The 15861-nt window shown below is 41.7% G+C and overlaps 1 protein-coding gene across 1 annotated transcript; it reads right to left on the bottom strand.

Annotated features, from left to right (window-relative positions):
• Positions 1-961: 961 nt before the first annotated feature.
• H2AC6 (H2A clustered histone 6) lies at positions 962-15672 on the bottom strand. The gene is made up of 2 exons (XM_007973483.3): positions 15089-15672; positions 962-1878 (listed from the first exon to the last, which is right to left on the bottom strand). The coding sequence occupies exon 1, from the start codon at positions 15603-15605 to the stop codon at positions 15213-15215; it is 393 nt and encodes a 130-aa protein (XP_007971674.1). The 5' UTR covers positions 15606-15672; the 3' UTR covers positions 962-1878; positions 15089-15212.
• Between the last annotated feature and the right edge of the window lie 189 nt (positions 15673-15861).

Raw genomic sequence — 15861 nt, 5'->3', positions numbered from 1 at the left:
TGCCTGTCTATGCAGGTATGTATGTGTGTGTGTGTAGACACACAAAACCCACTTTTTATAGGTTTATTGTGTAGGCATTTTTGTTTTTTTTTTGAAACAGGATCTCGCTCTATTGCCCAGAGCTGGAGTGTAGTGCTGCAATCATAGCTCACTGCAGCCTTGACCTTCAGGGCTCAAGCAATCCTCCCACCCAGCCCTGGAGTAGCTGGGACCAGAAGTGCAGGCCCACCACGCAGAGTTAAATTTTACATATTTTGTAGAGATGGGGTTTCGCCATGTTGTCCAGGCTGGTCTCGAAATCCTGGGTTCAAGCCATCTGCCCAACTTGGCTTCCCCAAATGCTAGGATTACTGGCCTAAGCCACAGTAACTGGCAAGGTATTTCTTAAGAATAAATTGGGTGTTCCCTTCTTCCACTCAGCCTATGATATTAAGGTGGTTCTCTTGTCAGTTCCTGAAAATTCAGGGCCAGAATTGAAATTTCCATCCAGAGTAGGCCTCATGAATTCATCAGCCATTTCTCGAGTGACTACTATTTGCCACACAGCGTCAGGCACCATGCTGGGAGCTGGAATACAGCAGTGGACCATACAGGCCCTTAGCCACCAATACACACAGATTTTGTAAGAGTAACAGACAGTCTTAAAACCAGACCTTGACAAGTTTTGAAAGACTTTGACAAGGCAAATGAAAAAGGAGGCAAAAGAGGGCAGGCAGGTCAGGAGGATGTTTCCTAATCTCTATGCAAGGAAGGCAGGAAATAGGAGGCAACCTAGGCAGAACATTAATGACACATGCCTTCTTCTCCCTTTGCATTACCTTTTATTACCTCATGCCAGGCTGGAATTTGGGAAATCTGCTTCTATTACAATGTAGTATATACATTATACATTAAATAAGATTATGCACATTACAAATAAAATTATTTCAAAATTAAGAAATTACACACAGTACAATTAAAATTAAATTTAATTTCAAAATAAAATAATTTTATTTGTGGTGGTCTTTAGAGCACCAAACAATTCACATACATAATCTTCATTCTCATAGTCTATTAAGGTAAATATTACCTCCATTTTAGAGGTGAAGAAATTAAGGTTCAAAACAACTAACTTGGTGATGGCCACATAATTTTTAAGAAGAACCTTGAGTCTAGCCCAAGAGTGACTGGAATTTCCTGTTCACTTACCACCACTATTCCAGCAGAATAGCACAGCAATTTCAATTTTGCAGTAAATCAGGGTTAATCATCCCAGAACTGTTTGATAGCAAAAGACTAAAAAACTCAAGTGCCTACCAACAGTAGACAGGTTACATAAAATATAATGCATTTGCATAACGCAATACATGCAACTATGTACAGGAAGCTCTGTATGTTCTCACAGGGAAAGTTCTCCAAGATAGATTGTTATGAAAAGGGCAAGTGCAGAACAGTGTATACAGTCTGATATCTGGGCAAGGATGAAAAAAGTGGATAACACGTATCATTCATTATTGACTGATATTAGCAGGAATGAATACTGGGCAGATACACAAGAAAAAGAAAAGTGATCACCTGGGGTAAGTTGAGGGGTGGATTCTTTCTATTTATCTTTTTACTTCAAATCGTTTGAACCCTGTGAATGTAATACTTATTTAAAAAATTAAACACATTTTGTACTCAGAAGAACTTCCCCTCAATAATTTCTTTCTCTTCATTTTACCCTCCTTATCCCCCCACACATGATGTAGAATGTTTTTAATAAAAAAATTTGTGGATGCAGAATCAATCAGTGATGTAGGAACATTGACACCATCCATCCACTTATTCCTTAGAATTGGTAGGTTTGGCAGGCACTCGGGATCCTGGCATCTCTCTGAAATGAGAAGTTTTTGCAACCTAAGAGAGAGAAGAAAAAGTAAATTTATCTGGAAACCTCCTTCTTGGCCTTCCTTACACATACAGAAAAACTAACAGATCCTTTTCTTCATAATGAGTTAGCTTCTTTACAGGTACCAGCCCTTCTCAAGTTCTCAAATAACTCCCTGTGGTGTAAAAGGACATATCCAGGCTAGACACTTCAATGTTGCTCTTCAGATAGGGTTGACAGATTTGGCACATTAAAAATACTGAATGCCCAGTTAAATCTGAATTTCAGATATACAGCATAAATATATATATATATATATATATTTAATGTATAGGATGTCTTATGTAGTATTTGAGTGTGCAGCGAGGGGTATACTTAAGCCATTATTTGTTGCCTGTTTGAAATTCAAATATAATTGGGTGTCCTGTATTTTATATGGTAAATTTATCCTCTGATTCCACCTGGAGGAGGCTAGTTAAGTGCACTTGAACTTATTAGCCCAGGGACACAAAATGTACACAGCCCAGTGCAATCCAATAGAATTTTCCATGATGATAGACATGTTTTATGTATGTGTATCCAATACAGTAGACACCAGTAACTTGAAATGTGGTGAGACTGAGAAACTGAATTTTTGATTTAATTATTTAAATTTAAAATATCACATGTGGCTAAAGGCTACTGTATCGGAGAGCAAAGCTCTAAAAAGAGTAATGTATCTCCCTTCAATTTAGCAACTGGAATTTAAGATCTGGTGATGGCTAAAATGACACATAACTCAGGAATACAATCCTAAGTCTCTGTAGCTTAGATAGTGACTACTTCATTTTTGCACAAAAATGTTTTGTTGTCAACATAATCATTCTGGGTTTTTTCCCCCTGTATTTACAAGATCTATTATATGGAAAGGATGTGAAGGACCAGGGTACAGGTAGATGTGAAGATATAGGGTATAAGGTAAGGTAAATTCTTCAACAAACTTATCCTAGTAGGTAAGAGTGTTAACTGAATAATCTCAGCATTAGAATATAGAAGCTGGGGTCAGGCACAGTGGCTGAGGCCTGTAATCCCAGCTATTTGGGAGGCTAAGGCAGGCAGATCATTTGAGGCCCGGTGTTGGAGACCAGCCTGGCCAACATCTGAAACTCCATCTACTAAAAATACAAAAACTAGCCAGGTGTGACAGCACGCATCTATAATCCTAGCTAATTGGGAGGCTGAGGCAGGAGAATCGCTTGAACCCTGGAGGCAGAGGTTGCAGTGAGCTGAGATTGCACCACTGCACTCCAGCCTGGGCAACAGAGCTAAACTCTGTCAAGAAAGAAAGGAAGGGAGGGAGGAAGGAAGGAAGGAAGGAAAATAAAAGCTGGGAGGTTCCATTATCACAAAGCAAACATTAAGTGGATGAAACAGCACAAATTTGATCACACCCACCAGTTGTGTGACCATTTTCTTTCCATGATTTTAAGCAAACATCTATTAACCCTAGACCCAGAGTATATTAAAGAGAATTATTTTATGTATGATGCCAGCTAGCAGAGAACTGGCCCTTAAAAGAATTAACGATCTAGACAACTTAGAATTATCAGTATACATGTCTGGAAAGGTTAGTGTAGAAACTGGGAAAATGGTAAGAGTGTGGAAAACAAATGGGGTGTGATTCTAAACTTCACTGTGTTCCTAGTAGCTGGGTAAGGTGAGTAGGTAATGTATTAACAATGATTTATAGGAAGACATTTTTATACAGAAATTCAGATAATCACTCTGTGCATATCTGAAATATAATCATTTTTATATAGAAATTATTTCTGGGCTAAAAAGTATCTATTCTCTGGTTTATTTACCAGATACTTGGGTTCCCACTAAGTGTCAGGCCCTCTGCTAGATGCTGGGACGTAACAGTGAATGACTAGACCAGGTCCCTACTTTGTGGAGCTAGGTTTAATGGAAAGAGGCAAACAACAAGGAATCTGATAAAACTTCAAACTGCATTTGAAAGAATCTAAACAGAATGAGCGATAGAACATAATTTGAGGTGGGAAATGGAGAAAGCTTACTTTTTTGTTTCTCTCTTTATACTTTAAAAAAATATACTTGCTCATTTTAACAGTTCACACAGAGACGTTTATAAAGGTTAACCTCTCCTCACCCCATTCTATTAGGTTGGTACAAACATAATTGCAGTTTTTGCCAGTGAAAATAATGGTAAGAACCACAATTACTTTTGCACCAACTTAGTTTCAGCTCTCTGAGATAATTAATGTGATAGGTTTTCTTCCATACAGTTCTCTATTTACTCTCATCAGTTGTGTGTGTGATTTTGTTTCACCGGATTATTGTTGTGGGTAGCTGTGTAACATTCCATAGTATAAATGGATGTCTCACTATGTCATCAGTATTCTTATTTATAGTTACTTAAATGTTTAACATGTATAATTAGTTTTCTTTTTTTTTTTCTCATCACAGTTTTTGTTTTTTTTGTCTTGTTTTCAGACGGAGTCTCACTCTGTTGCCCAGGCTGGAGTGCAGTGGCGCAATCTCGGCTCACTGTAACCTCTGCCTCCTGGGTTCAAGCTATTCTCCTGCCTCAGCCTACCGAGTAGCTGGGATTACAGGCATGTGCCACCATGCCTGGCTCATTTTTGTATTTTTAGTAGAGATAGGATTTCACCATGTTGGCCAGGAGGGTCTCAAACCCCTTACCTCAAGTGATCCACTCGCTTTAGCCTCCCAAAATGCTAGAATTACAGGCATGAGTCACTGCACCCGACCTCTCATGACAGTTTTGAAAGAGACCTTACATATGTAACCTTACCTAGTGGGGCCTTTATTCTATTGTTGACACTCTCCCTTTCCAAATGTTTATTAATAAAATCTAATAGACATTGCCAGGAAAACTTCTGAAAAATTATATGACAATGACAATTCTTCCTCATCCTTCACAGTCCTGAGTATTACTGGCTTTAGTGGTTGTCTATTCATAGGTAAGAAATGGTATCCCAGGCTAGGCGCGGTGGCTCACGCCTATAATTCCAGCACTTTGGGACCCTGAAGTGGGTGGATCATCTGAGGTCAGGAGGAGTTTGACACCAGCCTGGTCAACATGGTGAAACCCTGTCTCTACTAATAATACAAAAATTAGGCTGGGTGCGGTGGTTCACGCCTGTAATCCCAGCACTTTGGGAGGCCGAGGCGGGCGGATCACGAGGTCAAGAGATCGAGACCATCCTGGCCAACCAACATGGTAAAACCCCATCTCTACTAAAAATACAAAAATTAGCTGAGCATGGTAGTAGGCGCCTGTAGTCCCAGCTACTCGGGAGGCTGAGGCAAGAGAATCGCTTGAACCCGGGGGGGTGGAGGTTGTAGTGAGTCGAGATCGCACCACTGCACTCCAGCCTGGGTAGCTGAGCAAGACTATGTCTCACAAAAAAAAAAAAAAAAAAAAAAAAAAAAAGGTATCCCCTTGTTGTATTAATATGTATAATTTTGAATTACTAGAAAGGTTTTTTGTTTCTTGTTTTTCATATGTATTGGCCATTTGAATTTAATACATGATATAAAATACCGTTTAATCAGTTTTTATATTATGCTGTTTGTCTTTTTACTAATGTTTCCAGTTCGTCCTTGTAAATTGAGGTTACTAACCCTGTATATGTTTTGGAAATCCTTTATCCCAATTTATTGCTCTTTCTACAACTCTCTTTACATATATTCTGTCTTAGAACACTTTTGGACCTATCTAGTTTGTGTCCTTTCCTATAATGTCTTTTGTGTTTCCTCCTCACTTAGTAAAGACACTCTCCCACCACCATTTCCAAACACATACACACACAAATTGATTTTTAATCCATTTAGGTAGGTTTATTTTAGATAGGCTTGTCTGAAACAGAGCTAAGACCTGATGAGTGAAAATGAGCTCACCAGAAGAAAAATCAAAGAACAGGCATTTCCGAGACTGAGGCCAATAAGGTAAATGTCTTAAATCAGCAGAGTTTAGCTGCTTGATGGGAAAAGAGACCACAGTGGTTGGAACAGCAAAGGAGAACAGTAGAAGAGGTGAACAGAGGTCAGAGGTGGTCACTGAGTGGGTCCTCAAGTCATGGTAAGGAGTATGGAGAATGAATTATTGAGTATGTAGGTGATGTGACTCACAGGTAACTTTGGATTTGTAGAGATGAAGGAAATGTAGCAAGTGCCACTCTTAGAATGTTGATTCGAGTAAATGGTAGTGTCAGTTATTGAACTGGGAAGAACTGGAAGGGAAAACAGGCTTAAGGAGCACAATGTTTATTCCTGTGTCTTGGAAGTGTTCAGGGTGAACGACCTATTAGAGTTCTAAATGGAGATGTCAAATGAAAATGTGGCTACACACATTTGAATTTCAGAAAAAAGGTCAGGCTGGAGATGTAAAATTGGAAGTTTACTGCATATAGACAGTCTTTGGAACCGTTGTATTGATGAATCTATTAACTAGACAGAACAAAGACTAGGGACCAGAACTGAGCTACAAGTTTCTAAAATTTAGAGCATAGTACAGTCTGGTCATTTTGAGGTGAATACTTAATGACAGAACAATTTGCTGAAGTGTAAATTTAGAGCCCTATACTTTCAGCTCTGATTATTAACGAAAAGAAGAAAGAATGGATATGGTTATCTGCCTGGTGTCTGTGAAATAATTTAAGCCAGGAAGAGTTCCTCACCAGAAACTGACTATGCTGGCAACTTGGATTTTAGACTTCCAGCCAGTAGAATTGTTAGAAAATAAATGTCTACCGTTAAAGCCACCAGTCTGTAGTATTTTGTTATGGCTGCCCAAGCTGACTAAAACAGGTTTTGGTACCCAGACGCGGGATGCTGCAACAACAAATACCTAAACACGAGGAAGTGGCTTGGGAAATTGGTGATGGGTAAAGGCTAGAAGAGTTTCAGGTTCATACTAGAAAAAGCCAATTGTGAAGAGACTATTGATAGAAATATGGACATTAAAGGCAATTCTGGCAAAGGATCGGAAAGGAAGACAGTTGGAAAGAAAGCTTCCATTTTCATAGAATCTTAGATTTATAACGATCATGAATAGAATATGGTTAAATATGTTGGTTAAAATATGGAAATTAGGCCAGGTGTGGTGGCTAACGCCTGTAATCCCAGCACTTTGGGAGGCTGAAGGGGGCAGATCACGAGGTTGGGAGTTTGAGACCAGCCTGGCCAATATGGCAAAATCCCATCTCCACTAAAAATACAACAATTAGCTGGGCATGGTGATGCGCTCCTGTAGTCCCAGCTACTCCGGAGGTGGAGGCAGAAGAATTGCTGAAACCCGGGGTGGGGTCGGGGGGTGGAGGTTGCAGTGAGCCAAGCAAGATCGCACCACTGCACTCCAGTCTGGGAGATAGAGCTCCGCCTCAAAAAAAAAAAAAAAAAAAAAAATATATATATATATATATATGGACATTAAAGGCAACTCTAGTGAGGACTCAGATGAAAATGAGGGACAGGTTATTGGAAACTGTAGAAATCGCTGTTCTTGTTACAATGTGTCAAGAACTTGGCTGAATTACGCTCTAGTGTTTACTGGAAAGAATTTACAAGCAGTAAAACTGGATATTTAGCAGAAGAGATGTCTAAGAAAAGTATTGAAGGTGTGGTTTAGGTCCTCCTCATTGCTTATAGTAAAATGTGAAAGGAAATAGCTGAAATAAAGAAGGAATTTTAAAGCAAAACACAATCATAACTTGGAGATGTGGGATAGATTTCTCAATCTATAGTGCAAACATTGAGAAAGCTTTTCTTGAAGAGGTATGGTTTAACAATCTTTTCTTTTTCTTTTTTTTTTTTTATTTTTGAGACAGGGTCTGGCTATGTCATCCAGGCTGGAATACAGTGGCACAATCTCAGTTCAGTGCAACCTTTGCCTTCAGGCTCAAGCAATCCTCCCACCTCAGCCTCCCAAGTAGCTGGGACTACAAGAGCTCATCACCATGCCCAGTTAATTGCACTACCACACCCTGGCTAATTTTTTGTTGCTGTTGTTTATAGATATGGGGTTTTGACATGTTGCCCAGGCTGGTCTCTCACTCCTGAGCTCAAGTGATCTGCCCTCCTCAGTCTCCCTAAAGTGTTGGGATTACAGGCTTTCGTGAAACATTGAGCCTGACCTGAACAACCACTTGATAAAAGAGATAATGGGTGTGACACAAGGATTTAATCAGCCATCTCAGAAGAAGCTAGGAAGAGAGATGGGATTATTCCAGCAGAGACATTGCCAATTTGAACTAAAGTAGGCAGCAAAAACAGAAAGGAACTAAGGAAGATTGTCGACTTTTTGAATTCTATACAACAGGGTCATAGAGCTATCTGGCTGTCAATGTCTACTATTCTTTAAGAAAAGGAAAGACTGACCCACTAAAGGTAATTTATGAGATCATTAGGGCTGCCACTTTCTTTTTTTTTTTTTTTTTTTGAGGTAGACTTTCACTCTGTCACCCAGGCTGTAGGGCAGTGGTGGGATCTCAGCTCATTGCAATCTCCACCTCCCAGGTTCAAGGGGATTCTCTTGCCTCAGCCTCCCAAGTAGCTGGGATGACAGACTCTAAATCTGTAGGCTGCCGAGTAGCGTGCCTGCCACCACACCCAGCTAATTTTTGTATTTTTAGTAGAGATGGGGTTTCACCATGTTGGTCAGGCTAGTATGGAACTCCTGACCTCAAGTGATCCACTCTCATTGGCCTCCCAAAGTGCTGGGATTACAGGCAGGAGCCGCCAGGGCTGCCACATTGATCTAAGACTCAGAGAGTATAGATGGGATAGGGTGGGGGTGGGAACAGGTAGTCAAGGCTGACTCTACCTCAAAGGTAGGGTAGAGAAGATGACTACCATCTTCTTCAAAGATGCCTTGAAGAACTGGGCAGGAGAGTCCCTCACAGATGGCTGCCTGGGCGGGACCCCACCAAACTGAAAGAGCGAGATTTCAGGTAGGGCAGATGGAGTAGGCCACCCACAGAGCCAGAGGTGACACTGCGACAGCACTGGGCCTGGAAGTCAGGGCATCAAGCCAAAGAGGGTTTTTCTTAAGACCGAACATAATTTGCCTTGCCAGGTTTTGGACTTGATTAGGACACATTACACCTTCCTTCTTTCCTATTTCTCCATTTTCTAATGGGAATGTCTATTACGCCTGTTTCAGCATTGTACCTCAGAAGCATGTAACATTTCTGGTTTCACAGGTTCAAAGCTGGAAAGGAATTTTGTCTCTGGATGAATCGCACATTGAGTCTCACCCATAACCTGATTTAGATGATTTTTTAGATGACACTTTGAACTTTAGAATTGATGCTAGAATGAGTTAAGACTTTCAGGGGGCTGTTGGGATGGAATAATTTTTCTTTTTTTTTTTTTTTTTTGAGGAGTCTAGCTCTGTTGCCCAGGCTAGAGTGCAGTGGCGTGATCTCAGCTCATTGCAAGCTCCGCCTCCTGGGTTTATGCCATTCTCCTGCCTTAGCCTTGAGTAGCTGGGACTACAGGGGCCCGCCACCAGGCCCGACTCATTTTTTTGTATTTTAGTAGAGACAGGGTTTCACCGTGTTAGCCAGAATGGTCTCAATGTCTTGACCTTGTGATCCGCCCGCCTTGGCCTCCCAAAGTGCTGGGATTACAGGCGTGAGCCACCATGCCCGGCGATGGAATAAATTTGTCTTGTATGGGAGAAGGACACACATTTTGGCAGGCCAGGGACAGAATGTTATGGACTAAATTGTGTCCCTCAAAATTCATTTATTAAAACTCTAAACCCCAGTGTGACTGTATTTGGAGATAGGGCCTTTAGGAGGTACATAAAACTAAAGGTCATAGGATAGGGCCCTAATCCCACTGGGGCTGGTGTCCTTATAGAAGGTAAGGAGACACTTAGAGCTCACTCTCCACTCAGGAAGCAAGGAAACACCATATAAACACACAGTGATGGCAGCTGTCTGTAAGCCAGGAACAGATTCTCACCATACACTATGTTGGCACCTTGATCTTAAACTTCCAGGCTCCAAAAGTGTGAGAAAACGAATTTCCATTCCAAGCTTCTTAGAGATGGGAAAAAATATTCTGTTGTTTAAGCGATCCAGTCTCTGGTATTTTGTTATGGCAGCCTGAATAGGCTAAGACAATGAAGGATGTGGTAAAACTTTAGGTCCCAACCACATACCAAAGAGGCTGGAATTTAGCACACTTTCTTCTTTCAACTGTAGGCAATGTGCACAAGTTCTAAATCCTAAGACATGTTGGCTCCTTTACTCTGCCCAAACTACAAATCAAAATCAAACACCTGTAATATAATCACATCCAATGAAGTTCTGACACTTCTTTAACATGACTACACTAATTCAATGCCAGAAAATTCATTTTATGTTGAAATCTACATGCCATATTCCAATTTCTGTTTAAGGTGCAATGGTTATATTTATCCTTTTTAATATAGATTTATCAGGCTGGGCGCGGTGGCTCACACCTGTAATCCTAGCACTTTGAGAGGCTGAGGTGGGTAAATCACCTGAGGTCAGGAGTTTGAGAGCAGGCTGGTGAACATGGTGAAACCTGTCTGCAGTATAAATACAAAAATTAGCTGGGCATGGTGGTGCACGCCTGTAGTCCCAGTTACTAGGGAGGCTGAGGTAGGAGAATTGCTTGAACCTGGGAGCACGAGGTTGCAATGAGTGGAAATCGCACCAATATACTCCAGCCTGGGCGACAGAGCAAAATAATAAATAAATAAATAAATAAAATAGATTTCTCAGTTTATCAATAATATAGTTTTTTTTTCTAGGTGTAAATATAGGTAATGACTGTCTTTGAGTACATTTTCTCATGATGCTCCTCTTACTTGGTTTGGTACAATATTAAGTATTGAAATAGAGAATCCTGTCGCTACATATGAACCCTTATTCCATTTGCTCATCTCCAATACACATGGGAAATTCTCAAATTGCTAATAATCTTATGATACACATGCATTATATTTAACAGGAATATATAAATTTATAATTATAATTTAGGATCAACAGATGGCAAACCTTTAGAAGGTTTGTATTTAACCCTAAAATACAATTTTTTAAAATTGGTTATAAAATTTCTAATACTTTCTTTTTTGTGACCTCAAGGGGAAAATATAATTCTTGTAAAAAAGAGTTCAAATGATTTACAGAATACAAAAAGTGAATAGAGATGACGGATGAATTAAAGGAAAGGATATTGCTACATAGATTATTTGGAAATTTAAAAAGGGAAATTACAACTGCTGATTTTGTGTTAAACTGATCTGCTTTGTTCAGGATATCTTATGTACCAAAAAATGATTTTATCTCAGCCTCACATCTCAGTAAATTCCTGAGATAAACTTTTGTCCCTGGTGCCTTTGGTAATTGGGAGACCTCTAGGTTTAGCATTCTCATCCACTCGCCCCAATTTAAATAGTCCTCCCCAGGGCCATTCAGGCAACGTAGATAAAAACTTGCTCAAGAGTTGGAATCCAATTTAAGCTACGGAAATTCACTGCTCAATAGAGAATTTTCCCCAGAAGTAACTAGGGCTTTTGGATATAACAGTGGCTTTTCAAAGTAGAACGTAAAGTATTTCCGAGATAAGGAGACAGGACAGAGCTATGAGGAATGTCCTTTGTTTAGGGAGTAGGCCCTTAGCAGTACCTCTTAGGTATGAACTGGTTAACTGGCACCTTCTGTTTCTCTGAAGTTTCCAGAACAAACTGCCAACGCAATTTGGATTTTCAGAGTAGATTTGCTTTTTTGTTGTTGTTACTTTTTTTTTTTTTTTTTGAGACAGTCTCACTCTGTCGTCCAGGTTGGAGTGCTGGAGTGCTGGAGTGCTGGAGTGCAGTGGTGCCATCTCGGCTCACTGCAACCTCCCCCTCCTATGTTCAAGTGATTCTCTTGCCTCAGTCTCCCGAGTAGCTGGGACTATAGGCGTGCACCAGCATGCCCAGCTAATTTTTGTATTTTTTTAGAGATGCGGTTGGTTTTTTTAATTGAGATGGAGTTTCACTTTGTCGCCCAGGCTGCAGTGCAGTGGCATGATCTTGGCTCACTAAAACCTCCACCTACCGGGTTTCAAGTGATTCTTCTGCCTCAGCCTCCTGAGTAGCTGGGACTATAGGCGCCTACAGGTGAACCCCACCATGCTTGACTAATTTGTGTAGTTTTATTAGAGACAGGGTTTTGCCATGTTGGCCAGGTTGGTCTTGAACTCCTGACCTCAGGTGATCTACCCACCTCAGCCTCCCCAAGTGCTGGGATTACAGATGTGAGACACCATACCTGCCTTAGAAGATATTTTCTATTGGAAAGAGAAAACACGATTAGCAACCTATTAGTGTTTAATACTTAATGTCTTCCTTAGTAATAAACTAAGTCTAGAGCAAAGTGCTTCCTGGCTGCCTAGTCATTGATTCATTCGGTTCCACATTTTCTCAATGCCCAACAACCAAGTGTCTCTTATATGCCAAGTTCTATGCTGATTATCAGTAATTGAATAAGAGGGGGTCTAGATCTTAAGTATTGCTTAAGATGAAAGCTTCTAGGTTAACAAACTTAACACAATGTTTCACTACTAAACAGACCAAATACAAAATCTTGTCATTGGTGCCCAGAGAGAATTGAAATTCAAGTTTTCTCTCTCTCCTTTTCTCAGTCACCACTATAAGTCAGTTGCATCAAGTCCTGTAGCTCTTTACTGAGCCATCTTCTCACCTGTCCCCTTATTTCATTTGTCACACCCTAAATAAAAATTGTACTCGCTTTTTTTTTTTTTTCTGGATTTAGTGTTAATACATTGTCAAGATTTACCTCTTCATGTAGATTCCCTGGGGAAAATTACCTTTCCTCCTTCCCTTAAATTCTTCAGAGAGGTTAGAAAGCCATTAGTAACATTCTGGTATGTGGACAAAGTTTACCCATTATGTATGGATGTTTTACTCTTTTTATTTTTCTGACAATAATCTCTTAAGGAGGTGTGGTTATAGAATAGCCAGCTGTTATAAGTACTGTTTTTCTGGCCTTGGAACTTTTTTAAAGCTGTTTCTTAGTTTGCTCATCTCAAAATTCGGAATAAGGATAAAACCTATTTCTAAGATTGTTGGATTAAATGAATTAACATACTGGAATCTCATGAAATGTGCCTGGCACACAGTAGTGCCTAATAAACCATCTCTTTTATTTAGCTTGTTTTCTGATTTCAGAATCTACACTTGCTGAGCCAGATTCTTTTCATTTCAAGGTGAGCAAAAGCATGCAAGGAAGAGGAGGCAGGAAGAAATTAAGCCCTAGGCCAAGGTCACACACCGATTGGGAGCTGGAATCAAAGGCAATTTGGCCTGGGAATGAAAAGGATTCCAAGGCCCATATAAAGCCGTTCCAACCTTAAGATCCAAATTCTCGGACATACAGGAAATGCTAGGGGGAAAAAATCCGGTCCTCTCAGCCCAAGAGCCATGTGAAACCAGACCTTCCTCAAATCTGATGACTCTCAGCCCAACTGCCCATTAGGATCGTTGTAATTTAAAAATATCCTCGGAAAATTCTAACATGTGGCTATCAAAGGTGATCATTTGCTTTTATGCCACTTTGTTTTCTCCCAAACAGGACATCCAACCCTTTTCCTTTGAGGGTAGTTGTAGGGAAAGGAGTGGGTGGAAGGAGGAAAGAGCGGAAAAGGCTGGACCCGCCCCAAACTAGTGTCAGTATCTGGGAAGTGGGAGGAGCGTCAGCAGTAAACAGCCTCTGCTTGGATTATTATCTCCTGCCCACACACTCGGATTTGAAGGCTCGAAACAAACAATGCAAAACGTTTCAGTGGAATTCCAGAAGCGTTAGACTAAACGACTGGGGTCTGTTTGGCTAGTCTGAGGAGCTGGGCGCTGAGGCGTAGGCAAGACTCAGCCCGCCTAGACTTCCCTGCTCACTTAATTCCGATCAAAGCAGAAACCGGCCGGGCGCGGGGGCTCACGCCTGTAATCCCAGCACTTTGGGAGGCAGAGGCCGGCGGATCACCTGAAGTCAGGAGACCAGCCTGGCTAACATGGTGAAACTCCGTTTCTACGAGTGGCGGGCGTCTGTAATGCCATGTACTAGGCAGGCTGAGGCTGAGGCAGGAGAGTCGTCTGAACCCGGGAGGCGGAGTTTGCATGCAGTGAGCCGAGATCGCGCCACTGCACTCCAGCTTGGGCAACAAGAGCAAAACTCCATTTCAAAAAAGCAAACAGATTTCAAAAAGCGCAGAAACCGAGATACGGAAGAAAACCTCGGCGAGACTCAGAATCCAGGAAAACAGGTCCCTAGAAATTTGCCCACGGTCCCAGATCTCCATTTCTTGTGGGTGGGGCAGCTGTTACCAGACAGAAGCAATGGTTTTTTTGGGGACGGTGTCTCACTCTGTTGCCCAGGCTGGATGACAGTGGCACGGTCTCGGCTTACTGCAACCTCCCCCTCCCTCCCAGGCTCAAGCGACTGTCCTGAGTCAGACTCAAGAGTAGCTGCAATTGAAAGGTATGTGCCAACACGCCCGACTAGTTTTTGTAATTTTAGTAGAGACGAGTTTCATCATGTTGGCCAGGCTAGCGTCGAACTCGTGACCTCAGGTGATCCGCACCCCTCGGCCTCGGATTAGAGAGGTGAGCAGAAAGCAAAGGTTTTTGAGTGGCCACAGGCCCCAGTCTCCTTTTCTGGCTGTGCTGGAAACCTAGACGCTTGAGTCTTTTAAAATAAAACAGCACGTTGCATGTCAGGCATCGTTCTACATTAGGGACGTTAATCTGTTTTTTAGACACCTTTCAACTTCCTGGTTAACTTTTAGACAGTATACTCTGCACTTTAGCAGGGATGGAACCTAGAAGTTTAACAGAATTAAGTGAGGCTGCCTACAGCCTAAATTGAGAAATAGAAGGGGGACTAGTTGGAGGGCCGAACAAGGTTACCGTCACGCTACAGTTTGCCTTGAATTTACATTTTAAAAGTAATCAGTTTTTAGATCACCAGGTATCCCTGACATGTAAACTAATTAGGCACCAACTATGGTCGATCTTACAAAACACTAGACTATTTAGTTAGAATATAATGATAGCACATGCGAATATTAGATCCTAACTGACCTAATACAGACAAACCAACCTTTAGTAACACCGTTCCCCAAAAAACTGAAAAGCAAGAATACACGTTGCTCCAGATTGGGATAAAATTAACTTACCTTAGTGCTTTTTTTCCTCGTACGTACAAGCAGTGAGGTTAGCTCTTCCTCTGAAACAGTAGGGGGGCTCTGAAAAGAGCCTTTGGGTTTGATAGCGTTTCCGGAAGCTCAGATGCCTGTCAAATCACTTGCCCTTGGCCTTGTGGTGACTCTCGGTTTTCTTAGGCAAAAGCACGGCCTGGATGTTAGGAAGGACGCCGCCCTGAGCAATTGTCACCCGGCCTAGCAGCTTGTTGAGCTCCTCATCGTTACGGATGGCCAGCTGCAAGTGGCGCGGGATGATGCGGGTCTTCTTGTTGTCGCGAGCCGCGTTGCCGGCCAGCTCCAGGATCTCGGCAGTCAGGTACTCCAACACCGCCGCCAGATACACCGGCGCGCCGGCCCCGACCCGCTCTGCGTAATTGCCTTTGCGGAGCAGGCGGTGCACTCGGCCCACCGGGAACTGGAGACCAGCGCGAGAAGAGCGGGATTTCGCTTTGGCGCGAGCTTTGCCTCCCTGCTTACCGCGTCCAGACATCTCAATAACACAAAACAGCACCAAAACAAGCAGTCCAAGCTCAGGAGAAAACAAACAAAATCAAGAAATGTGTAAAACATGGCTGCTTTTATAGGTAGTTGCTAGGGAGTAAATCCGACTTTTCGATTGGTCGGTAGCAAATACTAGTCAGGTAGCCAATAGAAAAGCTGCGCTTTCATACCTCATTTGCATAGCTCGGCCCACGGATGACAACTCTGCAGTTTGTCTTCCAATTAACTAAGAGGTACTCTCCATC

The sequence above is a fragment of the Chlorocebus sabaeus genome, chromosome 17 (assembly GCF_047675955.1).
Source record: "Chlorocebus sabaeus isolate Y175 chromosome 17, mChlSab1.0.hap1, whole genome shotgun sequence".
Taxonomy (NCBI): Eukaryota; Metazoa; Chordata; class Mammalia; order Primates; family Cercopithecidae; genus Chlorocebus; species Chlorocebus sabaeus.
This window is presented reverse-complemented; position numbering and strand designations above follow the sequence as displayed.